The sequence below is a fragment of the Zeugodacus cucurbitae genome, chromosome 3 (genome assembly GCF_028554725.1).
Source record: "Zeugodacus cucurbitae isolate PBARC_wt_2022May chromosome 3, idZeuCucr1.2, whole genome shotgun sequence".
Lineage (NCBI taxonomy): Eukaryota > Metazoa > Arthropoda > Insecta > Diptera > Tephritidae > Zeugodacus > Zeugodacus cucurbitae.
The window spans coordinates 77372590-77392578 of record NC_071668.1 but is presented as its reverse complement, the minus strand read 5'-3'; the positions used below and the strand labels follow the sequence as shown (position 1 = coordinate 77392578).

Below are 19989 nucleotides of genomic sequence, written 5' to 3'. Positions count from 1 at the left end.
AGCCGCTTCTAAACGCTGCTAAGTAATTTCAAATACCCACCTCATTCACTTTAAATTACACTCATTTCCACTCCAAATCCCACACGAAAAGTGTGGCCAATTTAATATTTTATTGCGCCACCAACAATTTGCCAAAATGTGAGTGAGTGTGAGTGTGCGCTACACAGCGCCAAAGGTATATATTTGCAGATCCAGTACCCAAACCGAGTTGTAATGCGTTTATTTGGTAGAAAAAACAGCAATTGATTCCAGGGAAAATTAACTGCAATTTCGAAAAGCAAAACTGGCACACGCACACACACATAGATACATCGCTGGCTACAGAGAGAATGGCAGACAAAAAGTAAATACGTTTTTTTTTTTTTTGTTTTTGTAAAGAGGAAAATGCAAACAAATTTTCTAACTCACTGACAATATCCTGGATTACGTTGGGATGTGGCGGGCGGCGTCTATGTGTGAGTGTGTGTATGATGAAGCTGCTTATAAGCACAAATACATTTAGTAGTGCAGCTGTACAACAAGCTTTTTTCCGTGGCTTTTGTTGTTGTTGAATTTTTGTTGTGCTGTTGATTTTATTGTTGCACTTTGTGGTTAACGGTACTGCATTAAACTTATCTTGTTTGCATTTTCGTGATAATGGAAAACTCGCATCACATGTCACGCCATGCCTGGGAGGTGACTGCCGACATATGCATGCACCAAATTGCAAACAAATACAACAAGAACAACGAAGAAAGGTTTTGATGGGAGTATACACAGATGCACATATAGCCATGTGAACTCACTCAGACTTCGTTTTTTTGTTGTTTTTGTTGCTTTTGGCACATTTCACAATTTCGTTTCAACAAAAAAATATGTTTTATACAGTTAACCACATCCGCCAGTCACTCTCTCTCCGCAAGCCACTTATACTGCATTTGCTCATCAACTATTTGTGTGCTCGTATATGTGTGTGTGTGTGCCTGGCTATCTTCAGCTTCCGGCCAGAGTTTAAATATGAATATTCTCCAGCATTCTCTATCAGAATATCACATACACTCACTCACATTTGAGCATGCATCGATTATTGGCCATTGAATTGGCAAAATGTCTGCTCTCTGAACTTAGCTTGCTCCTTTGCCGATATTAAGTAAATTAGTTTTATGTTTCGATAATTGAAAAATGTGTAAAAGCAATATTTTCGTTATACATGCAGTCGACCACACACACACACACACAAGCTTTGGCTTTCTCAAATGCAAGTGCTTAAATGGAGTGTGTTGTAGCTTTTCAATCGGAATCAATTAAGGAATATTTGTTTTATGCACTTTAATTTGTGTGAGTGCGTAACATATGTGCTATAAGCTGCACAAATATTTTGTTGCACGTTTGCGAAACTTGTAAGTTATGCTTATGGGAGTCTTCAAAGGATCTCTTGTAGATTGCTTTTACGAATTTTAGGTAAATAATTTGCAAGTGAAGTAAAAATAATAAATTTAATTTATTTTATTTCTGCTTTCTGACCGCATTTATAGTTTGGTTTGGTTTGTTCGATTCAAATTCTCGGTAATGTTGCTTTGACTTTAAGTGTGGCTTTCTTAAAACGATTTTTCCTTTGCATCGTTTTTGGGCGAGAGCGTAAAAATTAGATTATCTTTCAATCTTTACATCCATACTAATATCTGCAGCAATTTAGAGATTATTTTCCATTTCATCTTTGAGGCTTTTAAGAACTTATCTTTAGATTGTGATAGCACTGCAATAAATTCCTATCTCTGTATATATGAATGTGACAATAAGTGACTCTTTATGATTATACCCATGATATCGTCAGGCGAAGTTCTATAAATGTTTATTCATAACGATAATTTCAAAATATTTAAAAAAATATATTTTCATATTCCTGTTTATTGAAGAAAATTTTCAAAGAAGCACTATGCATATCTACAGTTCCAATTATCATAAGCTACTGTTCTCATATCGGTGAAAAAAAAACTAAAAATAGGCGCGCAATCGCGCTCTTTTGGGTCAAAAACCAGAACTCAGGAACTACTCGACCAATTTTAACCAAACTTGGTACATAATATTTTCTGTACAATCTTATGATATTTCTTGAAATCGGCTCACGGCGACATGTTATGTGTGACATAAATCGAAAACCAATGAAGAAGCTTCACACAAATTTTGCATTAGAGACTTATATAAAATTGAACTATAACTTTTTAAGGCACCAGATATCGAATATGAAGACCTCAGTGCCAATGGATAATTTTTACTAATAATATCGGCAAATCTCTTGGATCAATTCTCTTTCTTCTAATATTGTGCCTCTGTTTCAAAAATGGTTAAATCGAGTAATAACTTCCCCCAGTTCCCATATACGAGGGCTGCTATGTATATTTCTGGCCTAATAATGAAAATAGGAATATTTATCAACGAAAATGGTTTTATTGTTTTTCAAAATATTCTCCATCAAGATTTATACACTTTTGCATGCGCTCAAACCAATTTTCGAAGCACTTTTTTTGGGCCTTTTTTTGAGCGACTGTCAAATTGTGCGGGATCCAACGAGAACAAACCTTTTTTACGGCCAGGTGTTCATGCAATATCGAATGTTTGCTGGTGGGAGAAATGCATAGACATGCCACAATCTGAAGGTATGTTACATGACAGTGCTATATGATATGGTGCTTCATAGCCATACGAAGATTTTAGTTAATCGATGCACTCTTGTCGCGATAATCCACGTCGAAAGTTGTGAAAAATGATCGCACGAAAATGTTCACGAGTTAATTCCATTTTTTGGCCGAGATGAATTTTTTAATTCCCTGTAAATAAAACAATTCACGATTAAATGACAAAACGTTCTGAGTGATGTTATGCTAAAAAATGTCAAACTTTACAATGGAAATGTCAGATTGCACCTGGCAACACTTAGTGTTGCCTAAGCCAGAAATATATATAGCAGTCCTCGTACCTAATATTAAGTTTTTAAAGTATCTGGTGGACTTTATACCGTATATATCGGTTAATAAAATGGTGGCGAAAATTATTGAAATCGGTAAAGAATCTACCGCAGCCCTCATATACTATATAAATTGGTTTTCTTTATTCTAATGGACTTTCTGCCAAATATATGGGTCAAATTGGGTGTTCTTCTTCTTCTTGACTGGCGTAGACAGCGCTTACGCGATTATAACCGAGTCCACAACAGCGCGCCACACATCTCTCCTTTTGGCAGTTTGGCGCCAATTGGTAATATTAAGTGAAGACAGGTCCTTCTCCACCTGGTCCTTCCATCGGAGTGGAGGTCTGAATCGCACACTTTCAGAGTTGGAGCACTTTCGTCCATTCGAACAACATGACCTAGCCAGTGTAGCCGCTGTCTTTTTATTCGCTGGACTATGTCTATTTCGTCGAATAACACATACAGCTCATCATTCCATCGTCTGCGGTATTCGCCGTTGTCAATGTTTAAGGGCCCATAAATCTCTTTATCAAAGGCTGTTGTTTCCTTTTCATTGGTTATTCGTTTTTATGTGATGAGTCCCAAACCCTACGCACAACCACATAAGCGGGATTCGTCTTCTCACTTTAGCTCGCCTCCAAACGGATGTCTGTTGGCTACCCAGAGGATACTTGGTCTAATACCGAAAATCGTGAGCTGCTTGAGCCACATGCAAATGAATCGTTTCTGGCCACTTCCAAGTGAATGGAAGTCAGAAACTTTCCTCACTTATGTGAACTTCTACATATGACTCCATCCTCCTTCACGTGAGCATATCGCATATATCGATTGTTATATGAGATCTCTTAAAATTAACTAAATGAAGTCTTAAATATATTGTAGCCTGGTGGAAATAACGTAAATTAGTGAAATCGGTCCTTAACCGACTTCAGCCCTCATAGACTATATAAATTGGTTTTCGTTATTCTAGTGGTCTTTATGCCGCATATATGGGTCAAATTGGGTGTTATCTTGATATAATTAAATTAATAAATTGCGGAAGTATATAATGTTTCGGTTACACCCGAACATAGTCCTCCCTTTCCTGTTATTCATAACTTGAACGATACTTGGATCATGTGATCCTGAAAACATCTCCTGTCTATTGAAGAAATCTTTTAGATACTATCTTTTTACTAACCATATAAACCCCTAAAGCACTATTAATAAAAGCTCGAAATACTTCAAGAATTATGTAGCTTTTTCGCCTAAAAGTGCACTATTTTCTTTAACATTTACTATATTTTATTTCGACGCCCCGTTTTCTGTTAATTTTTTCATTAATTTTTCTCACTTCATTTATTATTAAATTCATGCAATTCATTTGTCGCTGTCCATTCGCTTTACAGTTATCTTTCCTTATTCATGCATAATAATGGTTTTTCATTCTTTCGCTTACTCTCTCTTCCCCCCTCTTCGCCGCGCATAGGAGTGGAATGACATGAATCTCCGTTGGAATACATCCGATTATGGCGGCGTTAAAGATTTACGCATACCGCCGCATCGGATATGGAAACCGGATGTGCTGATGTACAACAGCGCTGACGAGGGTTTCGATGGCACATATCAAACGAATGTGGTGGTGCGCAATAACGGTTCGTGCCTGTATGTGCCGCCGGGCATATTCAAGTCCACTTGCAAAATCGACATTACGTGGTTTCCGTTCGATGATCAGCGCTGCGAAATGAAATTCGGCAGTTGGACATACGATGGATTTCAGGTTTGAATTCAGTTGTCAACAATTAAACACACGCACACATACACACACATACCACTCACACATACACAAAAGCACATTGCCACACACAAATGTAACTGTAAACAAACGACATTATCCACAAACGAATTATAATGATAAATGAAGTGCGCAAACCGATTGGATACTGCTGTAATGGTCGAAGGAGAAATACCGTTATGCAACCACACACATACATATAACTGTACCATCAGCGGTGGCGTGGAACAGAATTCAACGCGGTGAAAATGCGGCCAATTAAAAAACTTGCGAATACACTAAGCTGATTGTGGATGGCAGCGCGCACGGTTTTTTCATCGATTATCAACCTTATATGAGAGTTCGATGATTTGCAGCAAATCATTGCGCTGTTGTTGTTGTCATTTTTTTACTTTTTATTGCTTTTTCATTTATTCATTTAAAATATTCAATCGAAAATGTGTATTTATTAATCATACTCCTCCGCACTTTCAACAGCTGGACTTGCAATTACAAGATGAAACTGGCGGTGATATCAGCAGTTACGTGCTCAACGGCGAGTGGGAACTATTGGGTGAGTAGCGCCGCACTGTTAGTAAATGCGTGTAGTAATCGTTGTTGTTGTGTCACATTGTGTTGTTGTGTGTGTAACTGAATAGGTGACGCAAGCACATTATATGTTGCTGCCACGTTGACTCCTTGCGAGCCACATTCATATATGTATATGTGTACACACACGCTCATTAACAGAAATAAATTAGAATTCTAAAAAAACTTTCAATTAATAAAATAAAATGCTTCAAGCCTAATGCTTAACTTAAATAAATAAATTTCCTACTAACAACAACAAACACATTATTGCTCATAAGCCAACTCTATTCGCATACAAGCTATACTCTGCCACTCTAAAGCTCAAAATCTATCTTCACAGATACTTTCCAAAGCTATACTTTCTTACCACATTCACGCTGTCTCTACTATAATGTCTCCAAATTTCTCCAACTCATAATTCATTCGACAAAAGTTTAAGAATATTTAGCAGTCCTTCGACACAAATTTAGAAGTTAGTTAGTTAGAAGTTCCATACAAAATTTAACAGAAATTCAAATGTGACAAATTCCGTAGCTAAATTTTCATCAAAAACCTTGTCTAGCAGTATTAATTGAGTATTTTTATACATTTCAATGAATCAGTACTATATTTTCAATAAAAAATTAATATTTGAAAATTTTATTACTTAAAATTTTATTTCATGCCCAAATTAAAATGGGCGGAGCTAACATTGTTTTTAGGACAGATATATATTAGTCTTAACCCAAATATGAAGTGATAAAAATTTCAAAGTCCTATGTATCCTGTGCCTATAGACAACATTGGGCATGAAAGGGTTAACTTGTGAATATGAAGTCAACTAGAAGACAAATTTATTTAATTAATTTTTTATTTATTTAAAATTTCTAAAATACGAAATAAGTTCACAAGTTCACAAAAGTCTTAAAATGATACCAAAACATGTTCAAAATCGATATAATTTGTTCTTATATGATGGTTCTAAACTTACTTATAGTTGCCATGGCGTATGAGTAACATGACCTGACTCGTGCTCAGTAAAGTGCTAAGAGAATTTCGGTATACTATTCAAAGTTTACTAATTTTCGAATTCAAAATAGTTCTAAAACTCTTCTGCTTACAGAGCAATTTCTTATAAAAATAAAATTTCTTCTAAAACATATGAAAGCCACAAGCAGATGCCCTGCGTTTTTCCTTAACATTTTCTACTCCGAGTTTGAGTTTTTGTACACAACATTTAAGTGGCACTTAAACCGCTTCCAAATTTATTTATATCCAACATTTTTCAATTGCTTTTTTTGTATAAAATACGCCTTTTCAAAGCCTTTACTGCCTTTACTGCCACCAAAATTGCTACAATTCACCAGCAAGCATAACCGCGTATATATTTTTATCAAGAAAAAAATAAAAGTACACATAAGCAAACGTTAAATTTAGTGCTAGCTAGCTGGTAGTAAATTTTCAAGCTAGTAGTTACACATAAATATATGCTTACCAACCTACCACACCAACTACTTTACGCTGCTGGCGGCAGCTGCAAACTTAAGCCAGCAAAAATCGCTGCCGCCGCTATTGAAAGAATTTATAGGGCATTGGGTTTGCAGATTTTATTGGCATTTACGTAATTTAACGGTCGATATATAGCCGATTTTTAGCCATTTTAATTGAATTTATGAGATTGTGGTAAGTTCCTGGAATCCATACAAAAAGTACGAAATTACTAAATATGAGGAAGGGATATAAAAAGTGGCGAGTAGTGAAAATATAAAACTAGTGTAGACCGCTAATAGTTGTTTGTATAGCATACTTGTTCTATAAAAGGTTTAAAATTATTAATTCGTTACCAAATTTAGTGCTGATTCATTGAATGAGTATAAAAGTACATTTTTTCCAACTCTTAGAGTACAAAAATATATTCGTATAAAAATATTCGTCCCAAAAACAAATACAATGCAACTGCAAGAAAGCCAAGTCGTTTGTAGACACAACCAATCAAAATACCTGCATAAGCACCACAGAAAAAAGTCATTACATTTTTTCCCCAAAAAAAAATCATTTCAAAACTGATTCATCGAATTCATCTAAACTGTCAGCTCACAACGCGCTAAAGCCTACTACTACTCACTCTCCAAACTGTAGTTTAAACGAAAAACGAAAAATAGAATACAAAAACTCACCCACTTTACCCACTCACCAAGTAAAAAAAATTAAAAAATTGAAAAAAACTTCAAAGGGCGCTTTAACTATTCAAGTCCGAAATAGCCGCGTAAATGTTTCGCCTTTGTAAAATTTTGATTTTGGCAATAAATGAATGTATTGCAACGAAAATAGGCTGATGTGTATTCTATGTCAATGGAATGAATTCGAAATCTGGCCGAAAAACGGCAACACAAATTTGCACTTTTCAATTTTCAATTTGGCAAAGAATACGCATTTGCGCATTTTCCATTTTCAAAACTAAAAAACAAAACCAAAAACCAACTAAACTAACTAAAAACTAAACATAATTAAATTCGAGGTAAGCTTTCCCAAACACCAATTCATCACATTTCTAACTTAAATACTCATATTTGTAAATACAATCAATCAATAGCTACTAGACAAATTTTGTATGCGAGTTTATAGCATGTGTGCCTATGAAAGTGAGATAATGAATTTAAAAAAAGAATATTTCACTTTTAGTACAGTTACATATTAATAAATTAATTAACAGCTATTTTAGTGAAATTTCAAATATTACTTCTTTGAAATGTTTTGCAAATACTAAAATATGTATGTATTCGAGATTACTTACAGTACTCTACCTTTTTTGTAGTTAAGGACATTTTTTGGCTTCGATATGGAATTAAATCGTATTTTTTTTTTTTAATTCCAATTTAAGCTTCACTATATCATTTAGAAAGCATTTTGCATGGAATTTAACTATATTTTTAGATACGTCATTAAGAGTATATACATATAATGTAACCCATTAAAAATAAGGTGATTTTCGTGATTTTTTTTAATAAAGAATCGAATGTTTCGAAGTTTTTTGAACATAACAAGGTATATTTTCAGCTAAATTTTAATAGTTTTTTTTTACAAAAATTTTGAAAAAAAAATAACGGAGTATGTGCTGTCTTCGGAGGTGCCAAAAAAGAAAGTTCCCCAACTGCTGACATGATTCCGGTCAAATGAGTAGCTGAGTACGATTTTTGAAAAATATCAAAGGCTAACGAAATGGCCTAGTTTTAAAAAAAAAGTTTCCGTTTTTTAGATTAAAAATGGTCATTGTTTTAATGCAAACTGACAATTTTCAACAAATCAAAAAGAGTAAATATATTCCAGAATACTCAGTTTAAATTTGAAGTCGATCGGTCAATCGATCTCGTATCAGTTTCTCTTTGAGTTATGATGTCAGATTAAAGTTGCGACTATAGCGGCTTATACGTGCGACGAGTGTTTTTTAGAACGCTGCCATTCAAAAACTCCTCAAGATACAACCTTACCGCTTTCACAGGATATTTTTTAAAGTATATCGAACTAGCATAAGTATCACACTGTTATAGCCCCTTAATGTGTTTAAGCTTAAACATTAGTCACCAATATTCATTAGTTGTCGTAAGAATCAAAATTAAGAACAATTGTACTCAAAACGGTGTTTAACTAGTAATGAAGTCTACCCATAGGATGAGCTTCAATCAATGAGGCCCCATTTCGTACAATTTTTTCAGCATACCTGGATAATTTATAGCTGATTAATTAGCAGAGACTATTTAATTCGCTTTAGGTCTTCAAAAAGTAGTCTAATGTAGGTCGAATTTCTCATTAGAATCGGTCACGAAAAATCACACGGCTACATTCAAATTTTCATGGATTATTTCAAACTTAAATGATTAATATTGATTCAAAAATAAAGAATGAAACACTAGAATTGCTCTATCTATAACAATAACATAAGTTACATCTGAAATCTAGGGACCAAAGTGACCTTAGGAATGCCAAAGTACAGTGTGAACAAATATCAAATACATAGACTTACTTTGAAAAATAGTTTAGCAGTTATCACTTCTGATAACTCTGCAATAGTTATGCAATCCGTTCGCCTTTTTATCGACATTATTTTGTAATTTCCAAAAAAAAAAAAAAAACAAACATTTACATTTATTTTTTGGGATGGAAATCCTCAGTACTCAACTTAAGCGCTTTCAAGGGAAATGCAATACAGTCCAAATGCATTTTACTAATTTCTCCTTTGCATGCGAGTTTCGCATATTTTCATGAACAAAGTGCTGCAAACAGTTGCAATTGCATTATGTTTTGCAAACAAACAACTCAAAAGAAAAGTTTGGATTTTTGTTGAAAACAAGTGATTTTGCACAAAACTAAACTACCTTGAATAATTCGCAATGAAATGGATATACGCATATGTAGAACTATATTTGTGATAACACATGCACAAACAATACTTTCTAGCTGAACGAGCCTAATGTGCTTGGCTTTTTTGTTGCGCTGACAAAGACTGCGACGGCAGTCATGTGAGCCGAAAATTGTTAGAAACTGATTTTCAACTACCAATAATGCACAGCTGCGCAACAACATGCCGTGTAGGTAGGCATTAATTTGCAAAGGCAACTTTGCTTGCCAACAAGTAAAAGTTTTTCACTGCTAATACAATATTTGTTTACTTTTTTTTTTCAAATTCTTCCTTTATTTTGTTTTGAAATGGAGCAAAGAGTTTGCGTACGGGCGTTTGCCTTGACATAAAAATTAGTATATTAAAAATACAAACTAAATTCGACTGAGAATGGCAATAGTGCATATGTTAGATTGCTATGCGCGCATACAAATGCACATTTGTTGTAGACAGGCATACAATTTATTTGATTTGTTAACTTCTAGGTAGGTTGCGTATACGCACCCGCGCACCTACACGCCCACGCGAATTCGCTGTTAATGGAACTAGTTTTATACCAAAGTATATATTATATTTCACTTCGCTGTACTTCTTTTGAATTTAAAAAAATTTTAAAATCATAATTTTCTCTGAAAATCGCTAATAATTTCTTCCTAGCAGTTTCCTCCCTTTGACCTTAAGTATCTATTATCGCATGGTTAAACTTATGCTTCCTCGATAAAATTGTCATACTTTGCTGCTTACACACCGCTAGACATTATTTCAACTTAAAAGCAGTCTTTATTTAATGCCACTCGTTTGCTTAAGTGACAGTTAGTGGACCAACTCAAGTACTCCGTTTTCAAGTTTATAAACTGAACTTAGCATTCAATCCGCCCGCCAAAGCGTTGTTGTGCACTTGCCCATGTGTAGAGCAGACCTTGTGCCATTTGCTATCTGTAAGAATGGAAGCAGTGGCTTAGAGCTCCGCCGCCACCGCCTAATACACAGATTGCCGAGCATACACGGCGCCTGTTTGTATGCAACAATAAACTATTTCACAAAAATAAACACCAGCGTTCATAGCAAAACACACACACACAAGCATAAGCGCCACTTTTCAATACACGGCGGCAGCGCTAGAATGGAAGCGCGAGGGGCACTACTTGCGGTTAGCGGAGCGCAACACCAGCTGTTGCAAAGTTTTGCGCAACGTTTTGTTCTTTTAAACCAAATAAAACAAAAATTAAAAGTAAAACTAAAAACTAAAAACTAAAAGTTGGGAGAAAAGAAAACAAATAAAATAAGCAACTAAAATACCACTAAAGTCGTCGGTTGGCTTACAAAACTAACACCACCAACAACAACAACAACAACAAGGAGGGCAACGGCACATTTTAGGTGGATAGGCAAAGCGCTGCTTGCAGGCGAGTGTTTTCTCGGTGGCAGGTACGCTGAAGTGCGCCGCGCTGCAATGTAAAGTCTGCGTGCAACAAATGGAAAAACACAAAAATATAACAACAACAACAACAGCCAAGAGCACTCTTCTACTGCGGCAGGGCAATCACTTTACGTAACTTCTTGTTTATTTTCGTGCGCGACTGCACTGCAAACCGATCACAGTTTACACCCCTCCGCTACTGCGCTCCAATCTTCTCACACAGCACACAACACCCTCCGCGCTCCGCAGGCAATTCGCCTTAACTAATGCTACTTCATTGCCGCGCAGTCGAGCGCACCAGCTAGCGAGTGTTCGCCGGTATTTTATTTATTTACTGGAGATATTTTTCATTTTTCCCTGCGTTTTTTGTTTTTTTTTCTCTCTTTTTTTGCATTTGCAAAATAGTTCCTCCTCTCTGCGGAGCACGCGCCAATGGGTAGCATTTTATAGGAAAATTTTTCGCAAATCCAACAGCTTTTGTGGTGAATTCTTTACAAGTTTATGCAAATGACAATTTTCGTTATTTTACACACACACACACAAACAACACGCTCTCTCACAGCGATCCGCTCAACCCGCTTGTCATGCGGTGTACGCCGCTGGTGAACAATGGTTTTGCAGTGGCGCATATTGCTCGAGCACTCGTCTTAGTATGTTTGTGTGTGTGTGTGTGTGTGTACGCCACTTAAACTTTAGTGGACCACAACTCTGCCAAAGAATCAACAGCAACAACAAAACAAAGAACAACAACAACAATGTCAAGTTTTAAAAGCAAACCAGCATAAAGTTGTCATTGTAAGTGTACGCTCCTTCGCTCCTTCAGCTCAGCTCTCCTCTGTGTTTTCTTTTATTCGTTGCCTTCGCTGTTAGCCAGAGCCAGCGCAATGGGTTTAGCTGCGCTCACATTTGACATCGCGTACATGCTTTGTTCTGTATGGCAATAAATTAATGGCCGCCTGTTTATGCTTTAACATATCAACGAAAATAAATTGACTTGTCTTTGCAAAGAATTTCACCGTGAACTGCGGAGGGGAGGACAGCAAAACTTTATGATATACTACGGCGATATTAGTTTTGAAAGTAAGCAGCCAATAGCATACGGACCCCTGTACATACATTGTATGGTATTGTGCGTGACCCAGTTCTGGCCGATTTGAAATATTTTAGTTTATATTTATGAATGCCAGCGCGCAATATGAGCTAAGCATTTGCATTTATCCCTGTCACATTGGAGTGTTTGTAGAATGCAGAGAGAGAACAGCTAGTTTATTCAAATTCCACACTAATCCGGCAAGGGTCTAATAGTATTACGATTGTTTTAGTTTTTAAAGATTAGAGAAACTTGCAAATACTTTTTTAAATAAAGTTGGTGGACCAGTATGTATGTATCATTTGTATGAGGTACATATCTTTGCTAGAGAAGTTGTAAAGATCAAGTGTAGTAAAAACATTGCCTACATTTCGGCGCAAAGTTAATTTCCAAATAGCCAGCCGTTAATATTATCATTCTAGGAGCCATATTTATGCTATTCTTAGAAATCCGTTACACAATAAGAGCAAATACAAACCTCTGATATAAGTTTTCTATGAGAGTCTGAAACATTCTCTGTTGGTCGAATAATAAAATTTATTTTTTAAAAGTAGACTACTCTAAATTGCTTAAGCTACTGATTATACCCTGTGTATACACTAATACTCTACACTCTAAATTATGCTAGAAACCACATGAATAATATTAAAAAAATTACCTTACATCACGATAAAGGCTTTAAACTAAAACAGCAACATTTCCAATTCTGTTACGTATTTTTATATTCCCAATGATTTACTCATTTTGCCATCGATTTGGACTGAATTGCATAAATCAATGCATCGCCAATAAAATATCGAAACAGACAAACTTATTTCGCATGCAAATTCCTTGGCAAAACTTTTGCTGCAAGAATTGTTGCATGCCACTGCAACTTAAAAGCGCCAAGAAAGCAAGGGAAGCCCCAAGGGACTTTTTGTGAAGAGCAAAGTTTTGCCGCAGTGAATATTATGAAACAAAATTTAAGAAATCGCAGAATAATGCACTTTGGCAAACACAAATCAATCTGATGCAGCTGATAATCAGCTTGCGAATAATGAAACTAATAAAAAGCTAATAAAAACTGCAAATTCACACAAACTTATATGCGCACTTTGCATGAAGTTTTTGCATTTGAATTAGCAGATTTTCCAAATTGTGGCAACTAAAGCTGAACTTTGCCGTCTGTTAAGCTAAAAGGTTTGAATTGCCACAACGATTTGCACACTTTTGTTTCAAAAAACACAAAAAAAAAAAATTGGAAATATTATTCCATTTACCATTTCAACTGCCCGCATCAATCACCTGCACTGGCACATTGCAACTGCAACGGCAGTGCTGCAACGTCCGAAATAAATGGTCGGGCTCAGCAATTACTCTTTCTCTTCGCCATTTTGTGTTCAGCTTTTAATCCCGACGGCAATAAATGTATGCCCGCCAGCTGCATTCGGTGCAAAATAGAAATTAATTTGACCAGTTGAAGCTGTTAGAGAGTTGTAAGCAAAGTGTAAAGCAAACAATGGTATTAGCGCACAAAAGTATGCTTTGTTTTTCGCTTTTACATGGAAAGCAAGCAATGCATATCACGTTTTGAATTGAAATTCATTGGATTTCGGGAAAATAATTAGTGCCTTACTGGTAAACTATTAGATTTAAATAGGCAAAATTTTAGAAAAGAATGTTTAGAAAAAAAATTTACAGACGTGTGAAGTCGTACATAAAATATTGCTTTAAATTAAGTGAATTTCTGGTAGATTTTTAAGCAAATTCTAAATAAAGGTAATATAATGTAAACCCAAGAATATTATTAATTTCCATTTTTTATGAGAAATCCATGTCATTTGCAAAACATTTCAAATTAAATTTTATGCTCAACTATTTTTGCGCTTCAATTAATGGCTCAATTTTTCAATTTAAATGTGTAAATAATTTTAATTAAAAATTCATAGTAAATAATGTGAATGCTTGTGCGCCTTTGCAGTGTTATTTATGCTTTTGCAATTTTTAGCAAAGAGACACTGTGATAAAATATAACATAATCTAAATTATTTACATGCTACATTATGCACAGATTGCTTAACAAATTCACAAAATACCAGTCAACCGTTCATGCATTTCCTTAAATAAATATAATACATATACAACAATATTTTATCTAATTCCCTACAAGTAATATAGTATAATCTTACAGCAACTTTTTTTTTCCCGAATACACAATTTATTGACAAGTCATGCATGCAATAAACAACCACAAATCACTACTCATAAGACCATTATTGGCTTTCCCAAAGAAAAACACCAACAAGCATACATATGTAAATATACATATATACTACACAGAGCAACATACTCACACTCGTTCGCATTCACACATATTCACTTCGCTTTTATCTCACTTCTCATTCTTCCATTTCACATTCGCATTCATTGCCGTTTCATTGACTGCTTTTCACCTAAACAATTTCGAATTTTCGAATTAAAGTTAACTGTACATAACTGTTTTCATAAATTTTTATCATTTACATGCCAAACTCTTTCTTCACTGCTTTCGCTTATGTTAGACGCTCTAATAGTTACGCCGCTTAAACTTTCTGCCTCTCTTTCTTTCCATAAAAAGTTCACATTTTCATTTCTACTCAAATATTATATTATTGTAACATATCATCCTTTAGTAAAATGTCGTAAAATGTTCTTAGCGTGCTTTCGTGTGTCGCTTTTCGTCATTAATTTGTCTTCCATTCGCCCCGTCACAGGTGTTCCAGGCAAACGTAACGAGATCTACTACAACTGCTGCCCCGAACCGTATATCGACATCACATTCGCGATCATCATTCGTCGTCGCACGCTGTACTATTTTTTTAATCTGATCATACCGTGCGTACTGATCGCATCGATGGCGCTGTTGGGTTTCACGCTGCCACCGGATTCCGGAGAGAAACTATCGTTGGGTAAGTTAGATTGAAGAACTATTTCAAGAAATGAAATTGGTGATATGAAATCATGATTTTTTCATGACATAAAGCTCAGTATAGCATTCTCACCGAAGCTTTCATATTTAGAGCTTTCAATAAGTCTAAATAATTATGAAAAATGTGTGAGCTTAAATATATACATAAATTCATAATGGAAATTAATTTTGAATTTCCCCACATCCCCTTACATTTCCATATTAATTCCCAAAATGGTTCAATGTGTAAAATGACAATCACTAAATGGAGATACCATTGTAATAATATTTAAATCATAAATGTCACTCTTAAATGTCTATCTGTCCATGGCAATAGGTGTCTGACAGCTTTCACACCAGATGAACGAATTAATAACACATAAACATGAGCATAGAGGCATGCGAGTGTGCCACCATTGCTAGCAACAAATATTTGCATCATAACTTAGTGGCTACAGCAAATCTGTCATGGCAGTCTGCCTCTAAATCCAATCAGTCATGCATCACTAGAAGATAAATAATTACTTTGTTTAATATTATTCAGCAGAGTGCAGTTATTGTATTCAAAATTTGATATTATAAGAATATGTAAAGCTTTAGAAATGCACTTCAATGATTTAACTTATTGCAATGTGCTTGAAACTTCAATATTCTAAACTTAACTTTTTATAACGATTTGAATATAAAATAGATTTAAATAGCAAATCGAAGCTAATATTATCTATTTCTTAAAATAATATGTATTTTTGCATTAATTCCAATAAGGTTTTATATTGAGCTTTCACTCTCCTTTTAAGAGCTTTGATTAGCAAAAGCTTTTATATCTTCTTAAAGAAATTTCGCTTAAGAACAGTAATGCTAATCTTAAATTTACGATTATTTCATACTGAGCTTTCATTCCTTTTCAAGAGCTTTCATGATTATATCTTATTTTCAAGCAGTAAGTTTATTTAAGAACAGTAAAGCTAATCTTACGCCACATCTCAAACAAAACTAATAAATTTTTCTGGAAGGGAAATACTATGAGGAATTTCGCAATATTTATATGAGATTTATGAAATACAAAAGGTACAATATATATAAGGCTTTCAATCTACGGTGCCATTCATCAAACTCAAGACATTTGCATTAAATTAATATTTGTCTGCGAGTCACAAGCTAAACTAAATCCAAACTTTCCATAATGTTTATTCAAATATTTCCACGAAGCTTTTTACGGCGTTTAGCAACAAACGAGTAATTACTAAAATACTATTACGAACATTCTTGCGTATTCTTACGTATGAGTTAACGTCGTAACTACCGAAGTACCACTGCAGTTGTTGGTCTACCACTTAATGGCTGCTAGTACGGTTGGTTTGGTAATCTCTTCTGCGGAAGTGTAAAGTAAATGCGCACAGCTGAAGCATGTGTCTTCAAGTCGGTGTCTTTCGTACTTAGGCAGGTCGTTATCGTCATAAACTTCGTTTCCTAGTTATTTTATCATTTTCAAGTGGTTACTTCATCATCATTCTTTGCATACGTGCAGTCGTAGGAAGGTGGAGGAGTTGGCAAATGCTTTCTGCGAATAACTTTGATATTTTGCTGAAACAAAACTAACGGTGCTACAAGAATTTTAAGCAAAATATGCAGATGAGTAGCAGCTGGGAATGTTCAAGTGCCTGTAAACTGTAAACTAAGTACAACAACAACAGATCGTATAAATATTTGGATACAGGGTGGCTGCAGGAAAAGCTTTAAGCTTGCATGGATTTGCTGCACTTTGCTGTCAAAAACTATTGAAATTAACGAATTATGTTTGGTTTTGGTTCAGAAAATCCAAAAAAAAATCCAAATTTGCGCACTCTTTGTAAGAAAGCTCCGCTCAAATATATCCTTCACCCTGTATGCTAATTTACTAAAGCTATATGACAAGATTTTAACAAAATATACCGCCACCAACTTCAAAAGTGCCGTCTATAACCAGTTGTACGAGCGCTAGTTGTTTATCCAAATGTGTATGTGTGTCTACTTATATGGGTTTAAGCTAAAGTACTCCGCGGTATTTAGAAGTTTCTTTTCGCAAATAGTTTACGTGGTTAATGTTGCACTCACGGAAGACGCTGTGGCGAGCTAAAGACGCATTCTTCGTAAGGACGAAGGAAAAATGCAGCGTAGAAACGTTTGTGTTAAGCAACATTCCTGAGCCAAGTGCCTTAGCAGAGACTTAGCGTTAGCTGGCAGCGCAATGCACTGGAAAATAGTTCCAACTCGTTTTAGCGAGCTTTAAGCTCTTGAAAACCAACCGGTATGCTGCTATATGAAAAATTATAATATATTGCGCTAAAGGACCAAAGAATATGTAATTTGGGATTAGACTCAGATAAAGCTTTTTAGGTAGATGAGCTTAATTTTCCAAAAAAAGTTTTAGTACAAATTATTGGTTAAAAAGAGAAAAAATTTAAATTTATTTTTAATTTTTGTTTAAGAAAAATATCGTTTTTTATTTAATTCGATATCTTCTTTGTATGCTTCAAAAAGCTGAAATGCTTTATTTTTCACAGTGCATCATTCTCTTAAGCTTATGCTTTTTTACTATTTTAAACTATGTGCGCTGGGCACCAATGCTTTTGTGCAGGGCATTCATGTTGTTTCTTTCCAAGTATTTGTGTTTCTGTTGTACTCGAGCAGATTGAAATTAGTGTAGTTTAATTTAAGTTTGAGGTTCGCTAAAATACCAATGGTAGGCAGACACGCACACTATATATATGTAAAATTTATATACTTGTATACCCTTTCATCCATATATACATATATCTACAAGCAACTGCATCTCAGCAGCTGTATATGCGGTTGTCGGCAGTGAAATGTGGCCGCGAAGCAGGCAAAGTATGAGTATATATATGAGTATATATTTATATATGAAGCACAAGTGTTCGGTACTCCAGTTGTTTTACATGACTTCTCGAGTGGCGTTGTAGCATAGTTTTCGACGTTTTAGCGTACGGTTTGAAGAAATAATAAACTGCACTTTGGCGGAGGAAATTCCGCACAACTGTAAACGCATAATTGCGGCAACATTCCACTTAACTTCGCAAAATTATTGCAACCTCTGCTGACTCTCTCATTCCTACCGAAGCAACAACATAGACACACAAATATATATGATATACCCGTACATATGTATAAAACCAGCAAATTATTTATACGCGCATTGGGAAATGTTTGCTAAAAATATTTTTCATTTCATAATTTTTACTCAGCAACACAAAAAAAGGCAACTTAACAGCCTGCCGAGCGCGCACTCTTGCAGGCTTCACGGCTTTCAACGAACGCTTTGTGCGCATTGTTTTATTGATGAGCGCAATGAAGCGGGCAAACATTGGTTCGCCTCAGAACGCTTTCGCATTGAATTCGAGTGCATAATGAGCATTTAGCATTTGCCACACAATGCAGCTGAACTTTTCATGCTCCTCTTAAACACAGGCTGCAAGCATTTACCTGCTGCGTTAAGCAGGAGTTGTTGTAAAAAAATCGAAAAACAACATAAAAATATAAAAAGAAATAAAAAACGGAAAAATAATACAAAAAAAATTAAGCCAAGTGCTTGCATAAAAATTTTCAAGGATTTGCTAGTTAAACGTACTTCATTAAGGTCTCTACGCCTATAAGTAGGCAGCAAATGTAAGTGCGCTTATTAATAGCAACACACATATGGACAAGCATATTTACATATATGTGTATGTGTATGTGTGTAGTGGTATTCGTATATACTCGTATTAATAAATCTTCATTTCCACTGCAGTGCACTTGTACTTCGTAGAGCTCACTTTAGGTATGCATGTCTGTGTATGCTTTTGCTTTCCAATTGTAATTTATAAGGGCATAATTAAACGCTTTTAATTTGCTAAGTAACGCCGAGGTTTTACTCTCCCAACTAATTGTGCTGAATTAATTACTGTAAATTCTACAAATTATTTGAAAGTTTAAACTCCAAAAAATTATTAAAAAATTAAACAATTTTTTTGTTATAAAATAATTCTGACAGATCCGGTATTTTATTTTGAACTTATAGAGACCTAAGGTTTACAAAAAATTTTAAAGTGAGACTAGTCTTTTAATAAAAACATAAAAATTGATTCCTCAGCGAAATATGTAGATAACACAGCCACACAAAAAAATGTTTGTCATGACCTGGGGATCTTACTATGTGTACTTTATGTTTCAAAATGTCGGATGCAATATGGGGAAGTTTCAACATATGTCCGCCATACTGGTTCGCCATTTTGAATTTAAAAAAGTAACGTCAAATTCGTAATCAGCGACCCCGAGTAACGAGTTTGAAGCGATTCCGATGAATTTTTCAAAAAAGCGTCCGTCAAATTGGATCCGCCATTTTGAACTTTGAAACCCCGACCCCCGATAACGAGTTTTAAGCGAATCCGATTAATTTAAGGCAGTAGTCTGCTTTACAGGCATCAAAAAATCGATTTTTTTGTTTTGTTTTAAATCTCTTCCAAAACTAACCAAGAATATGTCTTTAAAATTCCAGAGACCAATTCGACATATTTTCGAAGCTAGAGCAGTTAGTGTCGGTGCCGGCGATAGCAAAAAGAATATATGTCCGATCGAAAAAAACCAAAGTGATCTAGCTTCAGTATTAAATTATATTCTATTTGAACTACAAAAGTTGGACAAAAGTATTATTTAAACTACTTGTTTTGCAACTTAAAGTCAATTTTTTTTTCTTAAAAAAGTGAATATTTTTTTCAAACTTCGAAAAAAATTGGAATTTTATAACTTTTTCGGTATTTTTTTAGTTCATAAAGAAAAGAAACTTATAAAAATTAAAAAAAAAATGGTTCGACTGTTTCAGATGCATCGCACGACCTCCATCACCGGCACCGA

The 19989-nt window shown here is 35.0% G+C and overlaps 1 protein-coding gene across 1 annotated transcript in view; it reads left to right on the top strand.

Moving 5' to 3' along the window:
• LOC105211439 (neuronal acetylcholine receptor subunit alpha-7) overlaps window positions 1–19989 on the top strand; it is a 182175-nt gene that overhangs the window by 130933 nt on the left and 31253 nt on the right. Inside the window, exons 6-8 of the mRNA XM_054227100.1 lie at window positions 4416–4706; window positions 5199–5274; window positions 14909–15103. Coding sequence (XP_054083075.1) covers window positions 4416–4706; window positions 5199–5274; window positions 14909–15103 — 562 coding nt within the window. The remainder of the gene's footprint in view (window positions 1–4415; window positions 4707–5198; window positions 5275–14908; window positions 15104–19989) is intronic.